Below are 16,530 nucleotides of genomic sequence, written 5' to 3'. Positions count from 1 at the left end.
TCCATTAATCATTATGAAAAGATATTTCATACATGAATTTTTTGATCATGATGAGATATGAATCAATCATACAAAATGTAACATAAGTTAATATGATTATAAGGCTTATAATATATATAGCCCATTAATCATTATTTAAAAATAATCTTATTCATGACTATTTTCTTCATGATGTGATATAAATCAATTAAATGATGTAACATAAAATAATATGTGTTCAGGAAGTGTTTCACTGCTACACACTTCCGAGCTCCTGCAACCAAAGAGTAGGAGGGCTTGGGGGGTGGAAATGGAACCCTCCGATGCTTGAGTCAGCAATAATATGAGTAGTCTTAGAGCCAAAATGTTCTCGCGTTTCATTAGCATACCTAACCCATTTAAATAGAGAATTTGTATTCTTATGATCACTTGGATTAATGGCCTCATCTACTATTGAAAATTTGAATCCCGGTTCCTTTGGACTATCCACTTGTTTTAAATGAGTGAATATCTTAAAGATTCCAGAATAAGTGAGTAGGCACTACCTTTAATGAATTGACGTAAGCCCTATTGGGTAGGGGGGGTGTTTAGGCCCAAACCTAGGGTGGCACCCTGCGAGCCTTTGTAGTGATATTAAAGCCCTTCCAATATGACTACAAACGAGGCATGAAAAATCGAAATTGGATAAGAACCAATTTAACAAATCGGGTGACTCATGACAATTTTGAGTCGGTTATTTTAATGTTGATAAAAAATATTAAAAATCATAAAAATTCAAGCATTGAAATCATGAAAAATAGAGTATAAATTATTAATTCATTTATTAGTTTTGATAAAAATATGATATATACAAGTCTAATAGTTTCAATAAACATGTAATTCATGTATATAATCTCAATTTTCTACTTTTTTTTGCCACATGTATGATAAAAGTAATAATCTTCACAACTTCCTCACACTCCACACTCCATATTTTTTTTTAATTTTTATTATTTTTTCTTTTATCAAATATTTATTATATAAATAATGAATAGAAAATTTGAAATAATTTAAAAAGAATAAACTCAAAAAAAATTTATAAAAAATATTAAAAAAATTAAAAATTTAAAAAGATGTGGAGTATAGAGTGTGGTGGAGGTTGTGTAGCAAAACTCATGATAAAATAAAGACTATTAAGTTATAAGCACATGATAAATGAAGTATTTTATGCACAATCTATATAGAAAACTCATTAATTTTTTAATTTTTTCTGTTGAACTAAAGAAAATAAAAAAAAATATTTTATATTTCCATTTTCTACCATTCTTAATGAATGCAATGAAGAAAATTTTAACGTACTTTATTATTTAACATACTTTATGTATTTATTTTTCTTCAGTCATAAATTCTAGAACTCAGACAAAAGACCCAGAAAAATTCTATTCAGAAAAATTCTATTCACGAGGGTAGAGTACGCATATCAATTTGATTTGAAAATATAATGACTCATCTTGCTCGGCTGAAAACAGAAGTATGGAACAGTATTTAAGCAAGCAAGTGTCATCAATCACCGGGATTCGGGCCTTCTTAAATTTGAGGAGGGGAGAAACCCAATTTCACTCGGACACTACCGTGTAAATAAAATTGCATAGATATAGACCCACGTCCTCGTCTCAATTCTACGGTTCTATTGCTTTCGTGCTCCCTTCGCAACTCCTGGTAGAGATCAAAACTGAAACCCAATTTGCCTTTTCTCTTCATAGTCATCTTTCTCTGCGTTATATACAAGTCTGCAATGTGAACTGCTCATCTATTTGATTGTTGTTCTCTGTTCTTTTACATTTATTTTCATCGACTTTTGTCAATTTTTATCTTATGGGTTTTGTTAGTCTAATGCTTTTGTCTAACATGGAGATCGGTTTCTGATGCTTTGAAGGAAAACAGGAAAGCGTTTTAATTGTGTACGCGACTGGTCTGAAATAGAGATATGGGAAGGCTATTTGTGATCACTCTTGAAGGAAGCTTCTATAGCTGCAAGTACTGCAAAACACACCTCGCCCTTTCAAAAAATACTGTTTCCAAGGTTTTGTTTTGTTTCCCTGTAATGTCTGAAGCCGGTCGTTTGGTCTTTTTGCACTTTTGATCTGGATGCTGGCGTAATTTCGAATGATGCATTGTCGTGTTTTGTTAATGTCTGACTTCATTTCATCAAAAACTTTATGCGTAATTCCCAATGAAGAATTACATGGATTGTGCAGGGAAAACTTTTACCCCATATTCTGTTAAAGAACAATAGAAAAAAAAAAAAAAAAAAAAGGAACAAAAGAAGGGAGGGAAGCTTTAATTTATTAATTTGGAGGCTTGTGCTGGTGTTGAGTTTCTATTTCTCTTCTACTTTCCCCCCTTAAAATATTGGATTGTGTTTTCATATGTGAGGAATTGCGATTTACCCAGTTACTTTATTGTGCTTTCCATGTCATACTTTGTTACTCTCAAACGGCCTGTTGATAGTGGGCGGCTGAAGATTGGTATTAGAATGCTCAATATTGATCCTCTAACCTTATCCTATAAGTGATATATACTGGATCTCAGTCACTAGGACATTGTGTAAATAGGGTCTATCTGTAATTATGGTGGGCATGCCATTTAGAATCTTGCTGTGCAAAGCCATTGTGACTACTGTCATACATGGTGCAAATGCAGAAACATGGGGTCTGGGTTCAGTTTTGGTGAATATGTCGATATCTTTATTTGCCACTAACTTCAGGTCAAGCACAGGCAAATGAGTCTTTTTTAAAAGGCTATTTAATTTTCTTCAAATTTTGTTATCCACCAAAGATCTGGGTTTTTTTAACCCAGTTATTGTCTTCTAATTATGTCTTCTCTGATTAGTCTTGATCCTTTCTTCACACTTGGTGTATGTATTCCATTCCTTCAGTATTATGTTTCAAATCCTATCATATCTGAAAGAATTAACAACTTGCAAATGCTCTAACTCTTTTGTTTTCTGTATCCCAGACTTTCCACTGCAGGCATGGCAAGGCTTATCTATTTGATAAAGTGTGAGTGTTCTTTAATTTTGACATCTATTACTAGTTAGCATTAAACATCCAAGTGTGCGAAGTAGAATCTCCTTTTGTGCAACAATTCTACTGTTATTGAATATTGAATATCGCTACATTTTCAATCAAAGTTATACATGCATTGAGTGATTTTTATAAGTAAATTTGCTAAATGGTACAAACCATTTATTGATATTGTATTGGTTCTGATGAAAATCTGGCTGTATGGTCTGAGAGGCTGCTTGAATGGATAATTATTCCCAAATATTCTACTCAGTCATTCTATTTCCAAAGTGTTTTTTCTCATCAATCAATGCTCTAATTGATATGGGAAAAGAAATGCCGCAAAACCCAGTCGGCAATGAAGTAGCCAAAAGGACCTCGTCCCTATGAATGAGTTGAAAAAATACTTCTTTAATCATTAAATAATAAAAAAAAAGCATCGACACACTATTGGGACCCAACTTCGTTGGGTTTAACTTTCTGTTATTATTTAGGAGCAAACTTGCAGGGACACAATCTCCATGGACAAAAAGTAGGAGAAACCATCAATGCCAGCTCTGGTCATAAATGAAGTCCAGGAGGAACCATCTAATTTAATCCATTCACAATATAATCAATTGGTAAAAGCAACCCAGGATCAGATAGCATAGTAACACAAAAAACACATGCAAATTGAAAAGGATACACCAAATACATGCTCAAAGGCCAAACACGTTAATACAAATGATTTAGTGTATAAATACAAATGGTTTAGTGTATATTACAGTCAGTATTTGCTCAAAGGCCAAAATGAAGTAGATTTTACAAGTTAGCATCAAGTTTGGGCATAATCTAAGAACTTAATACATACATCAAATACAGAGTCCAATACTTAGATACAAACACTAGGCAGCAATTACTTACATACTACCAGTCAACACACAACTACAAATGAAAAAGCCCAATACACCCGAAGTATTTAGGGGTGAAAACCGAAGGTTCGGTTTCGGTTTCGGTCCAAAACTGAAACTGCACCGACATCTTGAAATGGTGTGAATCTCGACCAAAACCGGCCGGTGAAGGGGGAGAAAATCGTCTGCATCAGTCTCGGCGTAACTCCGGTCGGTTCGTCGGAGTCTTCGGTGGCGACGAAGGTGGCTACGATTTGAGAGAGATGATGCCACGAGCCGCGAGGTACGATTTGAGAGAGAGAGAGAGAGAGAGCGAGAGAGAGAGAGATGGCGACAGAGGTGGCTGCGACTAGTTGCGCCGTTAGACATCAAGAGAGAGACAGCTGCGTGCGCCTCGCGCCGTGAGAGAGAGAGATTGAGAGAAAGATGGGGGCGGCGCTGTGAGAAATCAAAAAGAAGGAGAAGAAACGAGGAAGAAGAAGGGTGAGTGCTGTGTTTAAACCCTATGAATGAGTTGAAAAAGCTTGCCTGTGGGTAGACAAGACAATGATGTACAACAGTTCTACCATTCCTCTTACCATTCTCTTCATATTAATTAATGCTGCGTGTAAATAGTAGATGGCCAAACTTATCATCACTTGCATAAACTCCATAGTGCTACCAACCTCATCATCACAGTACAAACAACTGCAACATTGCTCATACTAGTTATTTTACATATGAATACTTCTATTAACATTTTGCTTTGACAGTGTGAATGTCACGGTTGGAGAGAAAGAAGAGCGTTTGATGATTACTGGATTGCACACTGTTGTTGACATTTTTTGTGTAGGATGTGGCTCACTTGTGGGTTGGAAATATGTAAGATCTAAATTTATGCTTAGTGGCTTGCAAAACCTTTCTCCACTTGTTATTCCGGTTTTCTTTCTTTTTTTCAATTGTTTCTCTTTAAAATCTTGCTACTTATTTTCAGGAAGCTGCACATGAAGAAAGCCAGAAGTACAAGGAAGGGAAATTCATCCTCGAGAGGTAACCAATCATTGTTTGTTGATGTTGAACTAAAACTTTTGAAGGGACCTGATTTTCTAATGTTGAGCAGGTTTAAGGTGTTGGGTCCTAATGGAAGCAACTACATGTCAAGTCAGGAAGCTCAAGTTGGTGGAAGCGATGCTGATGATGCCTGAATTATCAAGTTTTGAAAGTTATTTAACTGTTTTACTGATTTTAGTTTTAAATTCTCTGCACCCTATGTTCTTGTCTGAGTCTGCTATCTGGGTTCACATTTGGTATCTTCACCATCCTAGATGAGTTTCGGAGATGGTATTTTTTTTTTCTTTGACAAGGCAGATAGTATTAGAACAATGCCATTTGTATAATTTATAATTTTGGTTAGTATTGAACTTTTGTTCATGTTTTGCATTTAATAACGTGGCACTGTTGCCGAGTGCTATGTCTAGTTTTCTTGAAAACTACTAATTAGGAGCCTGAACCCAGTATAGCATCTCACTGGAACTCATTCTGCTCATATTTTCAAGTTGGTTGATTGGTGAAACTGGGGAGGTTGGCTATGCATGTTGCCTGTCTGGCCCATTAACGCATCGTTTGAATTCAAAATCCATCTCAACTCATCTCATCTTATCATTACAAGTTTTTCAAATTTTCATACAAAATATAATAGACAATTCAATTTTTTCAAATCTCAAAACAATTTTTCTAAATTTTTACATAAAATATAATAAATAATTCAATTTTTATTCTACTATTCATAAATCATCTCAATTTATCTCTAGATTCAAAGCACTTAAGACTTTCTTCTTCTTCTTGGGCCTGACATGTATCGTGGTCATCACAGTTGCTAGTTGGATTGGACTCGGGCTTTGTACGTAGCCCTTTCTACGAGGGAGAGAACTGTTACGTATACACACTGTTTTTTATTAAAAAAATAATGTTATTTTATACTCTTATTTTGATTCCTCATTTTTATTATTTATATATTTAATTTTTTTTTACTTATTAATTAAGAAAGTAATTATTAGTATATTAATATATTTTTTTATTTTTTTAAAAATGTTTAAAAATATTAAAAAAATGTGAAAAAATAAATATAAAAAATAAAATACATGAATTTTATCTAAACGGCATGCTCAACGGTTACTGGGGGTTGTGCGTAAGCATGTTGATAGTTGGATGGGGATAGGAATTTATTATTCCTTTCTAATTATAATTTATTTAACTATTGGTTGCAGGGAATATTATTTGAAGCTTAAATTAATATAAAATATATAGGCAAAGTGAAAGGTAGTGGCTCTTGTGCTTTGCATCGATTTGTATTCATTTTCTATGTTTTTTTTTTCTTTCAAAAAAGACTTGCTTCACACGCTTTCAAAATTTGTCCATACATCTGTCACCGACTCACCGGTAATTGATTTTAAGCCATTTTTTTAATTATTAAAAGCAAGTCCTTTAGAAGGTACCTATCTTTTCATACTCCACACAAAACGTGACGTGACATTTTTTTTTTTTTTTTTTTTTTTTTATGTTAAACGTGTGTTTAGTAACCTAAAAGTATATCCAAAAGCCTCCATCCCACCCCACGTTCACGTTCTTCCTCCACAGGCAGCAACTTCTTTCCACCACCAGCATCTTCTTCCTCCGCCAGCAGCCTCTTTACGTTTGCCACCATTTGAGATTATTGACGAGAACCTAGCCACTACAGACCTACTGTCAACGTCAGCTTGCATCCACGAGTCTTCACCTCCACACTCAACGTCACAGGCTTACTTTTTTTTTTCCTGCTTTATAATCTTTAAGCCATTTTCGTGTGTCTTATGTATTACAATCTCGTTTTTATATTTTTCTTTCAACTCACATAGACATTCAGCTCGCTTCCAAATCAGTGCTTGTTCGATTCTACGTGGGGCTCTCATTTGATGGTTTATCCTGTGTCAACTCTTGCAAAGAAAATCGAGCACCGAAAATCACAGAAGATAAAATTTGGATTTTTCTTTGCTTTTGTTTTTTTTGTTTTTGTCTACTATTGCCTCAAAATCACAGTATATTTTATAGGTTTCATTTCTCAATCTGTTTGTGAACTTGGAACTTGGGGTGGCTGTTAGTGCTTTTTTTTTTTAATGCCTTGTGTAAGAGTGAGAATTGAATTAAAAGCCAATTGGATTGCACATATGAGTGCCATTTGGGTTGCACATAAAAGCCAATTGAATTAAGTAACAGGAAGGAGTGAAGCAAGAGGAAATTTGGAGGAAAAAAAAATCGAGATTCTACATCCAGTGAAAAGAGAGAAACAAAAGAAAAAAAATCAAGGGATGCCTACAAGAGAAATAAAGTGCAGAACTAATAGCTGATTGTTGGCAAAAGAGACTCTACAAAAGAGATAAACAATGAGCAAAAATCAAACCATTATTGGCAGCGACGGCAACAAAAATAGCTGATTTCCTTGTCGGAGGGATCTTGGAGGAGTGATTTTATAGTGATTTTTGAGTTCTTGGGAAAAAAAAAATTCGATAGTTCTGAACGGGGAGGGGAAGGAGGGAAGGGGATGTGAAATAATCATCTGCATCAATTCTAATGTAAACAACCTCAGAAGCTGACATGTCACATTTTTACTGGTGGACTGTTTTTCCTCCAACTACAACGCGATTGGTCCAAAGCGGCTTTGTAAATTTTAATACGAAACATACATTTTCATTTTCAGAAACTTCATCAGACGTAAATAAAGAGGCAGAGGCTGAGGAAACTAATGAAGTATCGAATGATGATGAACAAGTTAAAGAGCCAAAACCTGGTATGGAGTACGCTACTGATAAAAAGTTTCTTGCATATTATAAGCGAAATACTAGAAAGCAGTCACCATAGATGCATATAATGGGAAGTAAGTAATCTTGTTTAAGATCACTGCAAATCCAAGGTTTTTATTGCTTGGTAATCTGAAATTCTCCATAACCACAAGTGATTGAATAAGTCAATTTCTATTTCTAAGTGAGAATGAAAAGGAGATGGGCATGATTAAAGAGTCACTGCTTCTCTCATCATGTTTGTGCATTTTTTTCTGCTCGAGTGAGCTTTGTTGAGATAAAGGCATCCCCAACTTCATACCTTTACCTTCACAGTTGAATTCATTCAAAGAATTGTGGTCTATCAACTTTGGTAAGTTTCCTTTTTCCAGTTTTGGTATTAGTCCTAGCACTTGGAATAAGCGTGACCCATGAAAAGACATATATACAATGAGATCGCATGGAGGCTGTCTTGAATGAGCATCATCACTCACTACTGGATGGTCCAACCAGACAAGCTCATGGAGACAAACTCAGCTACATGAGATTCATGGAGACAAGCTCGCCCAACAGCAGAATGCATCTTGCTATTATTTCGCTTGATTTACGAGTCTGAAGAAGCAGTAGCATATGTTTAGTCCTTACCATTCACAAAAGACACGTTAGCATATGTTTAGTCCTTAACATTCACAAAAGTAAAAAGTATAGTATGAAATTACAAAAGAGAAATCAGTGTAATAATACACAAAATAATATCTAACTAAACCATTAAACATAGAAAAACAGAAGAATGTATTGCATCTCCAATCATTAGACTCTAACAAAATAAACACACTGCTAAAGAGAGTGATTCAAAGGCTGACAATGATCCATCACATAAGTACCAAAATAAAGTGGTCCATACGCACGGAAGTAGCTCGAGAAAGTAGACCCCATGCAAAATTCATTAGGCAAACAACATTGGCAAAAAATACCTTCTACATAAGATATATCCAGGGTACCAAACTGAGGGGCACCATGAGTATTGGGGCAAAATATTTTCTTTGAATCTTTTTTACAAACACTAGTTATTCATTTCTCAAAGTGACATTATCAATCCATATCCCTACATATTTCTATAGCTCAGATTACAATCACCATAACAATGAGATACAATCACTCAAAAAATTACACGGCATTTGAAAAAATTACCCAACAGCGGTAGGAAGCTTCTCTCGGGGTTGAGATATGTATTTTTCTGGAGGTCGAGCTCAATCCGTCGTCGCGGCTTTGGATATCGAGCTCCGTCGAGTAGCCTTCATGGTAGTGGTAGTCAAGGTCTTGAGAGAGGAAGAAGTTGATTGAGGGAGGGAGAGGCAAGAGAAGGAGTGTCGGGGAGGGAGTTGATTCAGGGAGGGAGAGGTGAGAGAGGGAGTTGATTCAGGAGATGAGGTGAGAGAGGGAGTTGATTCAGGATTTGCGAGAGAGGGAAATGAGTTTCGGGGAGAACAGATGAATTTCAAATTGGACCAGAGGCTGAACACGAACCGGTTTGCCAGGTGGATTTTTGTGTGGAGTGTAAAAAGGTAGACCGGACTATGAATAGACTTTCTCTTAAGGCTACGTTTGAAACATGGTAGTTGAGCTTATCTAAGTTGAGTTTAAATTTAAGCCTAGCCCAATATCTAAACAAACAACTTTCAAATCACTAAATATCACTCAATTCAAGATCTCTTTATACATAGACCCACAACTTTTTTCAACTAAAGACCTCTTTATGCGCAGGTAGGGATGTAAAAAGAAAAACCGGTGAACCGATAAATCAGATTGGACCGAACCAGACTGGTTCATATATATATATTATAATTTTTATATATAATATATAATTATATATAAAATAATTTTATATTATATGCTAAATTACTAATTAATATAATATTAAAATTTAAAATTTTATATCACTATAGTATTATATACTATAATATATATTATATAATATAGTATATTATTCAAATCGAAAATCGGAACAAACCGGATCGGAACCGGTAAAACTGAAAGTATCGGTTTATGGAGGTAACAGGTGCGGAATCGGTTCTTGAAAATGCAAAACCGATGCATACCAGTTTGATCCCAAATTTTGTCTAAAACTAAACCAAATCGGACCGATTACACCCCTACACACGGAATCCACAACCTTTTTCACCTTCCTATAAATACATTTAAACTCATCTTAACATCCAAACATATATAAACTCATCTTAGGTAGACTCAACAAAACTTACTCTACCATCCTAACTCAATACTATTTATAAAGAACAAAACTTATCTCAACTCAACTTAACATCTAAATGCAAGCTAAGTCACGTCAATTTATAAATTAAATTTTATAAAATTGTACTTATTTAAGGCTCCGTTTGGATATAAAAAGGAGTTCATCTCATTATTATAATTTTATCAAATTTTTACATAAAATATAATAAATATTTAACTTTTAAAATTTTAAAATAAAAATAATATTTTATTTAATTTTTATCCCAAATCATTTTATTTCATTTTATTATCCAAGCGAGAGTTAATGTCAAGCACATGTTACCCATATTTTTCAAAAGAAAGCAACGAGGTGCTTGTGGTCTCTGCGTTTAAAGTAGTTAAAGTACTTCTCAATTGATGACAGCTACTTCGATGCAAACTTCTCAAAGATTTGCAGCCGTGTCATCATCAATTTGTTAAATAAATTAACCAAGACTGTACAAGTACCCAAGACTTTTGTGTTTTGAAAAGGGAATTAACTATAATCGTTCCCTGGAATGTAGTGATTGGCAAGAAATCGGCATGAGAATTACTTTCAATGTATAAAGTATTAAAAAATGATCATGACATTATCACAAGTTGCTGGTAGCAGGAAGTACATCATGTGAGGGTGACGCTATTCACTGTGAAAGCGAGAAAACAGTCGAGTCTGTCATGCTGCTGTCAGCTGTCTCAAAATTCAAATCTTGAATTAATTAAGAAATTTGTAATGTTACAAGTCACGTACGTGGATGGATATATATTCAAAGACTTAGCTTACATTAATAATCCTCATTAGTAATTTTCTTACTAATTAATAATTAAGAAAATATTTTTTTTAATGTTGTTGTAAACTTTATTTAAAATTTTTAAAGATAATAAAAATATGTATGAAAAAAATAAAATAAAATAAACCAAATGGCCTTATCGAAAAATAAAATAAACCATAGCACCGTCCAACGAGTAATGGTAATTTTCTGATCATGAGTTTAGGAGGCACGACGAAGATAAGATCTGATAAGAACATGAGTAATAATAAACCTATATAATTTGCTGGGTATTTGCACGTGTTTAATTGGAGGATGCATTTTGTTTTGAGAGAAGAATAAAGTCGTCTGTCTTATAAAAATTATTTTCATCTTTAATTCGTATTGTTTCATTAAATAAATATCTTATATTTAATATTAGTATGCGATTTAGTACGCAAAATGAAAACTTTTCCTAAATTTCAAAGTTATGTTGGGGGACCAAATTAAGAACATTGAGGAAACGACGAGGAATTGGCAAGCCATTACTGTTAACTAAAGTAGTTATGTTATTTTCTATTTTACACAATTTTTATTTTTAATTATATTTATTAATGCGACACATTTTAATTAATTATGTATGAAAATGTCTTTTTAACTCCGGGCTCAACAATACCGATGGAGGCCCATACAAAAAACCCAATGAACTGAAAGATCATGGGCGTACCGTACATTTGCTGCCATGAAATCACGCCGCCTAATAAAATATTAATCTTATTGTTAATAAGATTAATAGCTAGGATGTTCCCTTCTAAGGAAATAGGTTAGTATTTAAATGATAATTTTTTTTTAAAAAATATATTACATCAATAAATATAATTAAAAACTATATTTCCGTCACTAATTTTTATTTACGATTTGTTTCCATTCTCAACGCATTTTAACGTCGATCACGAGTACACTCAGTACGACATGCATAAAGAGCAATAAAGGGATAGAGATGGAAAATACTTTCTTCCTGCCAAAGTGCATGGCCAAAGTCAAACTGTTACATATTAATGCTAAACCAAAAACAAAAAGAAAAAAAAAAAAAAAGGAGAGCATTTAGCTCTCAACTATATATATATATATATATATATATATATATATATATATATATTAATCCTCCACCAAGTACTACTTTTTAGGCATTATTATTAGAGAAATACTCTATCTAATGTGATTATATAAAAATAATTTCATAAATTGATGTAATTTAATATATTTTATCAGATTATAAAATTATTTTTATTATAAATAATATCTAAAGAATCACATAAAATCATATCATTTTATGAGATTATTTTTTTATAAATTTTTTTTGTTGTTGTAACACTTCTCTTATTAACCTATCTCTAACCAATTATCTATACTACATTGTGGAATAGGTGGGTAATCCGCCGTTTATTTTGTTGTATCTAAAGTGATATTTATTGATTTAGGTTAACGATATAACATAGATAATTAAATTTCTATTTTTTATTAATTTTAAAATAGATGATAATTTTACATAATATTGAGTTCGAAGTCAGGATTTTACTTCAGCAAGTAGGAAGTCAAATTAAAACAAATAGATATTTCACAATTAATAATAAGTATTTTTAAAGATTTTCAATGACAGATCATCATGCGTACGTGGCTCTGTCATGTACAAGAAAGATAAGATGATAAGAAAAACATTATGGTCCATACTTCATTTATATATAGTTAAGAGCATTTTTATTGGATTGATCAAATGTATCTTTAAATTTTAGTTATTATCACATGAATTTATATTTATCTATTCTATTTAAATTCAATCCCCTATATTGGATTATCCATTTACTCTCTATATAATAATAAAATATTATTACTTTAATAATTAATTAATTTAATGTATTTTTATCACATTTTGTAATTCTATCAATTAAATGTTAATAATAAGTATATTCTAATTAAATTAATATTAAAAAAAGTATTATTAAATGTTAATAATAATTATATTCTAAATGTTAAATGTTAATTATATTCTAATTAATTTAATTTGTTTACTTGGAGTGAGAAACTAATATTTTAATGTTTGATAAAATAATTGTAGTTAGCTATATTTGATGAAGCACTGTAGCTGAAATCTAAATTGTTTTAGAGATGTCTAATTCAATATTGAATCTTTTTGATACAGATTATCTAAATTTTAACTATCTTTTAACATTGATCAAACCAATAAGAATGTTGTAACATCAAAGGAAATAGACCTTTCCGGCCTTTTGGCCTTTTCTCTTTCCGTGCTTAATTGGGAGCATTTGGCAATTTGCCCTTGTTCCAAAGATTCTTATGTGAAAAGCAAATAAGGAAATAATAAGATATTAATTTCCATTTACATCCTATTTCTACTTTGTCAATTACTCAGTATCAACAAAATATGTGGTCAATCAACGGACAGACAACATTAACATGATCACCAAACTACTTTTTCAAAACTATATATGATATGATCATTTTGTACGTAGCTCCTAACTAGCTAATTAAATATTAAAATTGTCCGACACTCCATCGTTATCCAAAATTTAATTTTTAGATTAAATTATGTCACGTAAATTATGTGTAGTATAAAAACTTTTAAATAGAATTATTAATCTATTTAAAATAAAAAAATTTCTTGCATTTTACAATTAGAACTACTGATTAATTAATACTTTTCGAGTATAAGTTCAAACGTAACTTAAATCTTTCAATAATATATTTATATATTTTTTAAACTTCACATATAATTAAGACTTTGGTCGTGCAACCTACGTACGATCAAATAACATGACTGAAGTGTTTGAATCACAGAAATAAACGCGGAAATTGTAAGGAAAAAAGCCTGCTGACTAGCTAGTCAATTAATAATTAAAGTATTAAAATACGTTTATTAGAAAAATAATATTTGTAATTATGAAGTGTACAAATATTGCATAGTATATTTGAAAAAAATAAATAAATATAATATTCATATAAAAAAAAATTAAATTTTAATAATATATCTAATTCTTTTTCAAAACGATCTCGCGATATTCATACACTTTATAACTATACCTAATATTATTTTTTTTTACGTTAGATATTTCAAGCCTTTTAATTAATGTCTTCATGTGTGTGTATAGGTCAGCAATATTCTTCATGCCACCGGCGGCTATCTAATATTGAATCGTCCAGTTTTGACTATACAAGGAGGGAAAAAAGAGGACGTTTATGTAGTTTCAAAGTAAACGTTTAATTTGGACCCAAGACCTGCTTGCAAATCAGCTTCGACAACATTACCTAGAAAGATCAATATCCTCATAACCATCCTCTGGGGCTTTGTAGACACGTATGTTTTTCTTCTTTAATGTCAACATCTAACTTGTTCTGACTACCATGAAAATTCTTTTGGCGGTATGTTTCTCCACGTAATTAGCTTGTTGCAGCTTGAAACTGTCACACAATGGTCAAGAAATTCTCAAGAAAGATGTTTGATTACCAGGTGTTCATCCTTAGCGGTGCCAAATCCCGATTCTTCTCTATCATCACGCTCGCTGTGTTGATCTTTATCATCTACACAGTCTGTATCGTCTCTGAGATATCCCACAAGTCTGTTGCGTTTTATACTGATCATAAGCAAATTGAAGGGGAGCTAGGGACTCATGAAGGAGCTGATCAAGGAGCAATATTAAAATCAAGTACTATCAATCCCATAAAATTACGTTCCATTCAAGAAGAGGGTGATGATCATCGAGTTGACGATGATAAGGATCATTTTCCTGTTCCTCCCTTCAATGTCTCAGAACAGGAAAGGATTGAGTGGTTGCGGAAAAACATACCAAAGTTTGAGATTTTCAAGTCAAACAACTTCACTCGAAGGTTTCATGGTCGGGTCCTGGAGTTCTTCAACCGTGACACCTGCGAGGCTCAGTTCTTCATGACATGGATTGCACCAGCAAAGTGGTTTGGAGAAAGAGAGTTCTTGGCTATGGAGAGCCTTTTCAAGGTCCACCCACGTGGGTGTTTGATGATCCTGTCAAGAAGCATGGACTCAGCACGAGGGCACATGATTCTGAAACCACTTCTCGACCGGGGATTGAAAGTGAAAGCTGTGACACCGGACCTGGCATTTCTGTTCAAGGGGACCCCAGCTAAAACTTGGTTTGATGGGATTATGAGTGGGAAAAAAGACCCTGGTGAGATCTCACTAGCTCAGAATCTATCTAATTTGTTGAGACTTGCAGTTTTGTTCAAGTATGGAGGTGTCTACTTGGACACCGATTTCATTGTTATAAAACCTTTTACTGGGTTGAAGAACTCAATTGGAGCACAGAGCATTGACGTGGAGTCTGGGAAATGGACAAGGTTGAATAATGCGATTTTGGTGTTTGATATCAATCATCCATTACTGCTCAAATTCATGGAGGAATTTGCATACACTTTTGATGGGAATAAATGGGGTCACAATGGTCCCTATTTGGTTTCCAGGGTGGTTGAGAGAGTAAGAAAGAGACCTGGTTATAATTTCAGCGTCTTGCCCCCTATGGCCTTCTATCCTACAGATTGGATTAGGATAAGAAGGTTTTTTCAAAAGCCAAAAAACCAGAATGATTTGAGATGGGTAAAAGCCAAGCTGCTTCAGCTAACTAGGGAGACTTATGGAGTACACCTATGGAACAAGCAAACAAGCAGATTAACAATCGAACAGGGAAGTGTCCTTGGAAGATTAATCTCAGATCACTGTGTCATTTGTAACAAGGAAAATAGTTCTGTTTAGTTTTTACTCTTCCTCAATAATTGTGAGATGGGAAATCAATAGGAGCGAGCATCTTCTTTGCTGGCATGTATTTTTTATTTTGTTTTGTTCATTCTTTGTGATGTCCTTTTGACGTTTTTGTTAATGATTATTTGATAGTAAATATCATATAGGAAAAACCCATTTGAGATTTCTTGTGTTGAAGTACATACAAATGGTTTGATTCGAGATTTCTTGAAAATCGATTTACTCGTTTGGATTCAGAAATGAGATGAGATAAATTGAGATAGTTTGTAAATAGTAGTGAAATTCGTGAGTTGAGATTTGTTAATAGTAATGAATAGTAGTGAGATCTCAACTCATCTCCCAATCCAAACCAGATTTAATCCCCCATCCTCCCCTATTCTAACTCACACATACACATGGATTTTTGTCTTACAAGTTGTTCAAAATTTGATTTACAAAGTCTGCAGATCACTAATATCAGAAAATCCTACCACATATCAGAATCCTAAGCCGTCTCAATTTCAACCCGAATCTAAATCCTCTGCATCTCCAAAACCCAAATCCAGGCAATCTCTTAAATGACTTTTTTCTTCTCAATTTGCGGTTGCTATGTTTGACCTTCCTATTCCCAAAGCCAAATTCTTTATCCTTGAAGCTTCCTTCTGAAGCAAGCTTAGATTGAGCATCAGTTCCAGGATAATGGATGGCTCCAAACTGCTTGATGGATGCCCATGGATCAGGAGCTTCATAATCTGAATCGCTGACCCACAAAGGTATAGGCTTTATTATAGGGGAGCCGCTGTACTCCTCAAAACACTTTGCCAAACTGGTATGCTCCATGTCAAATAATCTCCTCAAAGATGTGTTTCCTCCTTTCATCAAATCTAACAAGCTGCTACTTTTCCGGGATGAAGAGAACGAAGAACAAGAAGCTGAAGAAGACGAGGACGAAGAAGAAGAAGAAGAAGATGATGAACTCCAATACAAAGATTTCTGGTGCTCCAAAATCCGCCTGATTCTTTCCTTTTG

At 33.5% G+C, this 16,530-nt stretch overlaps 2 protein-coding genes across 4 annotated transcripts; both read left to right on the top strand.

Annotated features, from left to right (window-relative positions):
* The first annotated feature begins 1,457 nt into the window (after positions 1-1,457).
* LOC121267706 (protein yippee-like) lies at positions 1,458-5,313 on the top strand. Of its 3 annotated transcripts, none has more exons than XM_041171717.1 (6): positions 1,459-1,677; positions 1,894-2,041; positions 2,977-3,020; positions 4,666-4,774; positions 4,887-4,942; positions 5,013-5,313. In XM_041171717.1, exons 2-6 carry the CDS (start codon positions 1,946-1,948, stop codon positions 5,095-5,097), a joined length of 390 nt encoding a protein of 129 aa, XP_041027651.1. In that variant the 5' UTR covers positions 1,459-1,677; positions 1,894-1,945; the 3' UTR covers positions 5,098-5,313. The 3 variants fall into 3 exon arrangements, with proteins under 3 accessions (XP_041027654.1, XP_041027651.1, XP_041027652.1); XM_041171718.1 differs by lacking the exon at positions 1,459-1,677 and adding an exon at positions 1,763-1,781 and having other exon boundaries at positions 1,895-2,041; XM_041171720.1 differs by lacking the exon at positions 5,013-5,313 and having other exon boundaries at positions 1,458-1,677; positions 1,895-2,041; positions 4,887-4,946.
* An 8,608-nt stretch (positions 5,314-13,921) lies between these two features.
* LOC121267702 (lactosylceramide 4-alpha-galactosyltransferase-like) lies at positions 13,922-15,676 on the top strand. Its single transcript, XM_041171705.1, has one exon. It carries the CDS (start codon positions 14,203-14,205, stop codon positions 15,514-15,516), a length of 1,314 nt encoding a protein of 437 aa, XP_041027639.1. The 5' UTR covers positions 13,922-14,202; the 3' UTR covers positions 15,517-15,676.
* The last annotated feature ends 854 nt before the right edge of the window (positions 15,677-16,530 follow it).

The sequence above is a fragment of the Juglans microcarpa x Juglans regia genome, chromosome 5S (assembly GCF_004785595.1).
Source record: "Juglans microcarpa x Juglans regia isolate MS1-56 chromosome 5S, Jm3101_v1.0, whole genome shotgun sequence".
Taxonomy (NCBI): domain Eukaryota; kingdom Viridiplantae; phylum Streptophyta; class Magnoliopsida; order Fagales; family Juglandaceae; genus Juglans; species Juglans microcarpa x Juglans regia.
The sequence above is the reverse complement of the archived record's forward strand: the minus strand, read 5'-3'. Positions and strand labels throughout refer to the sequence as shown.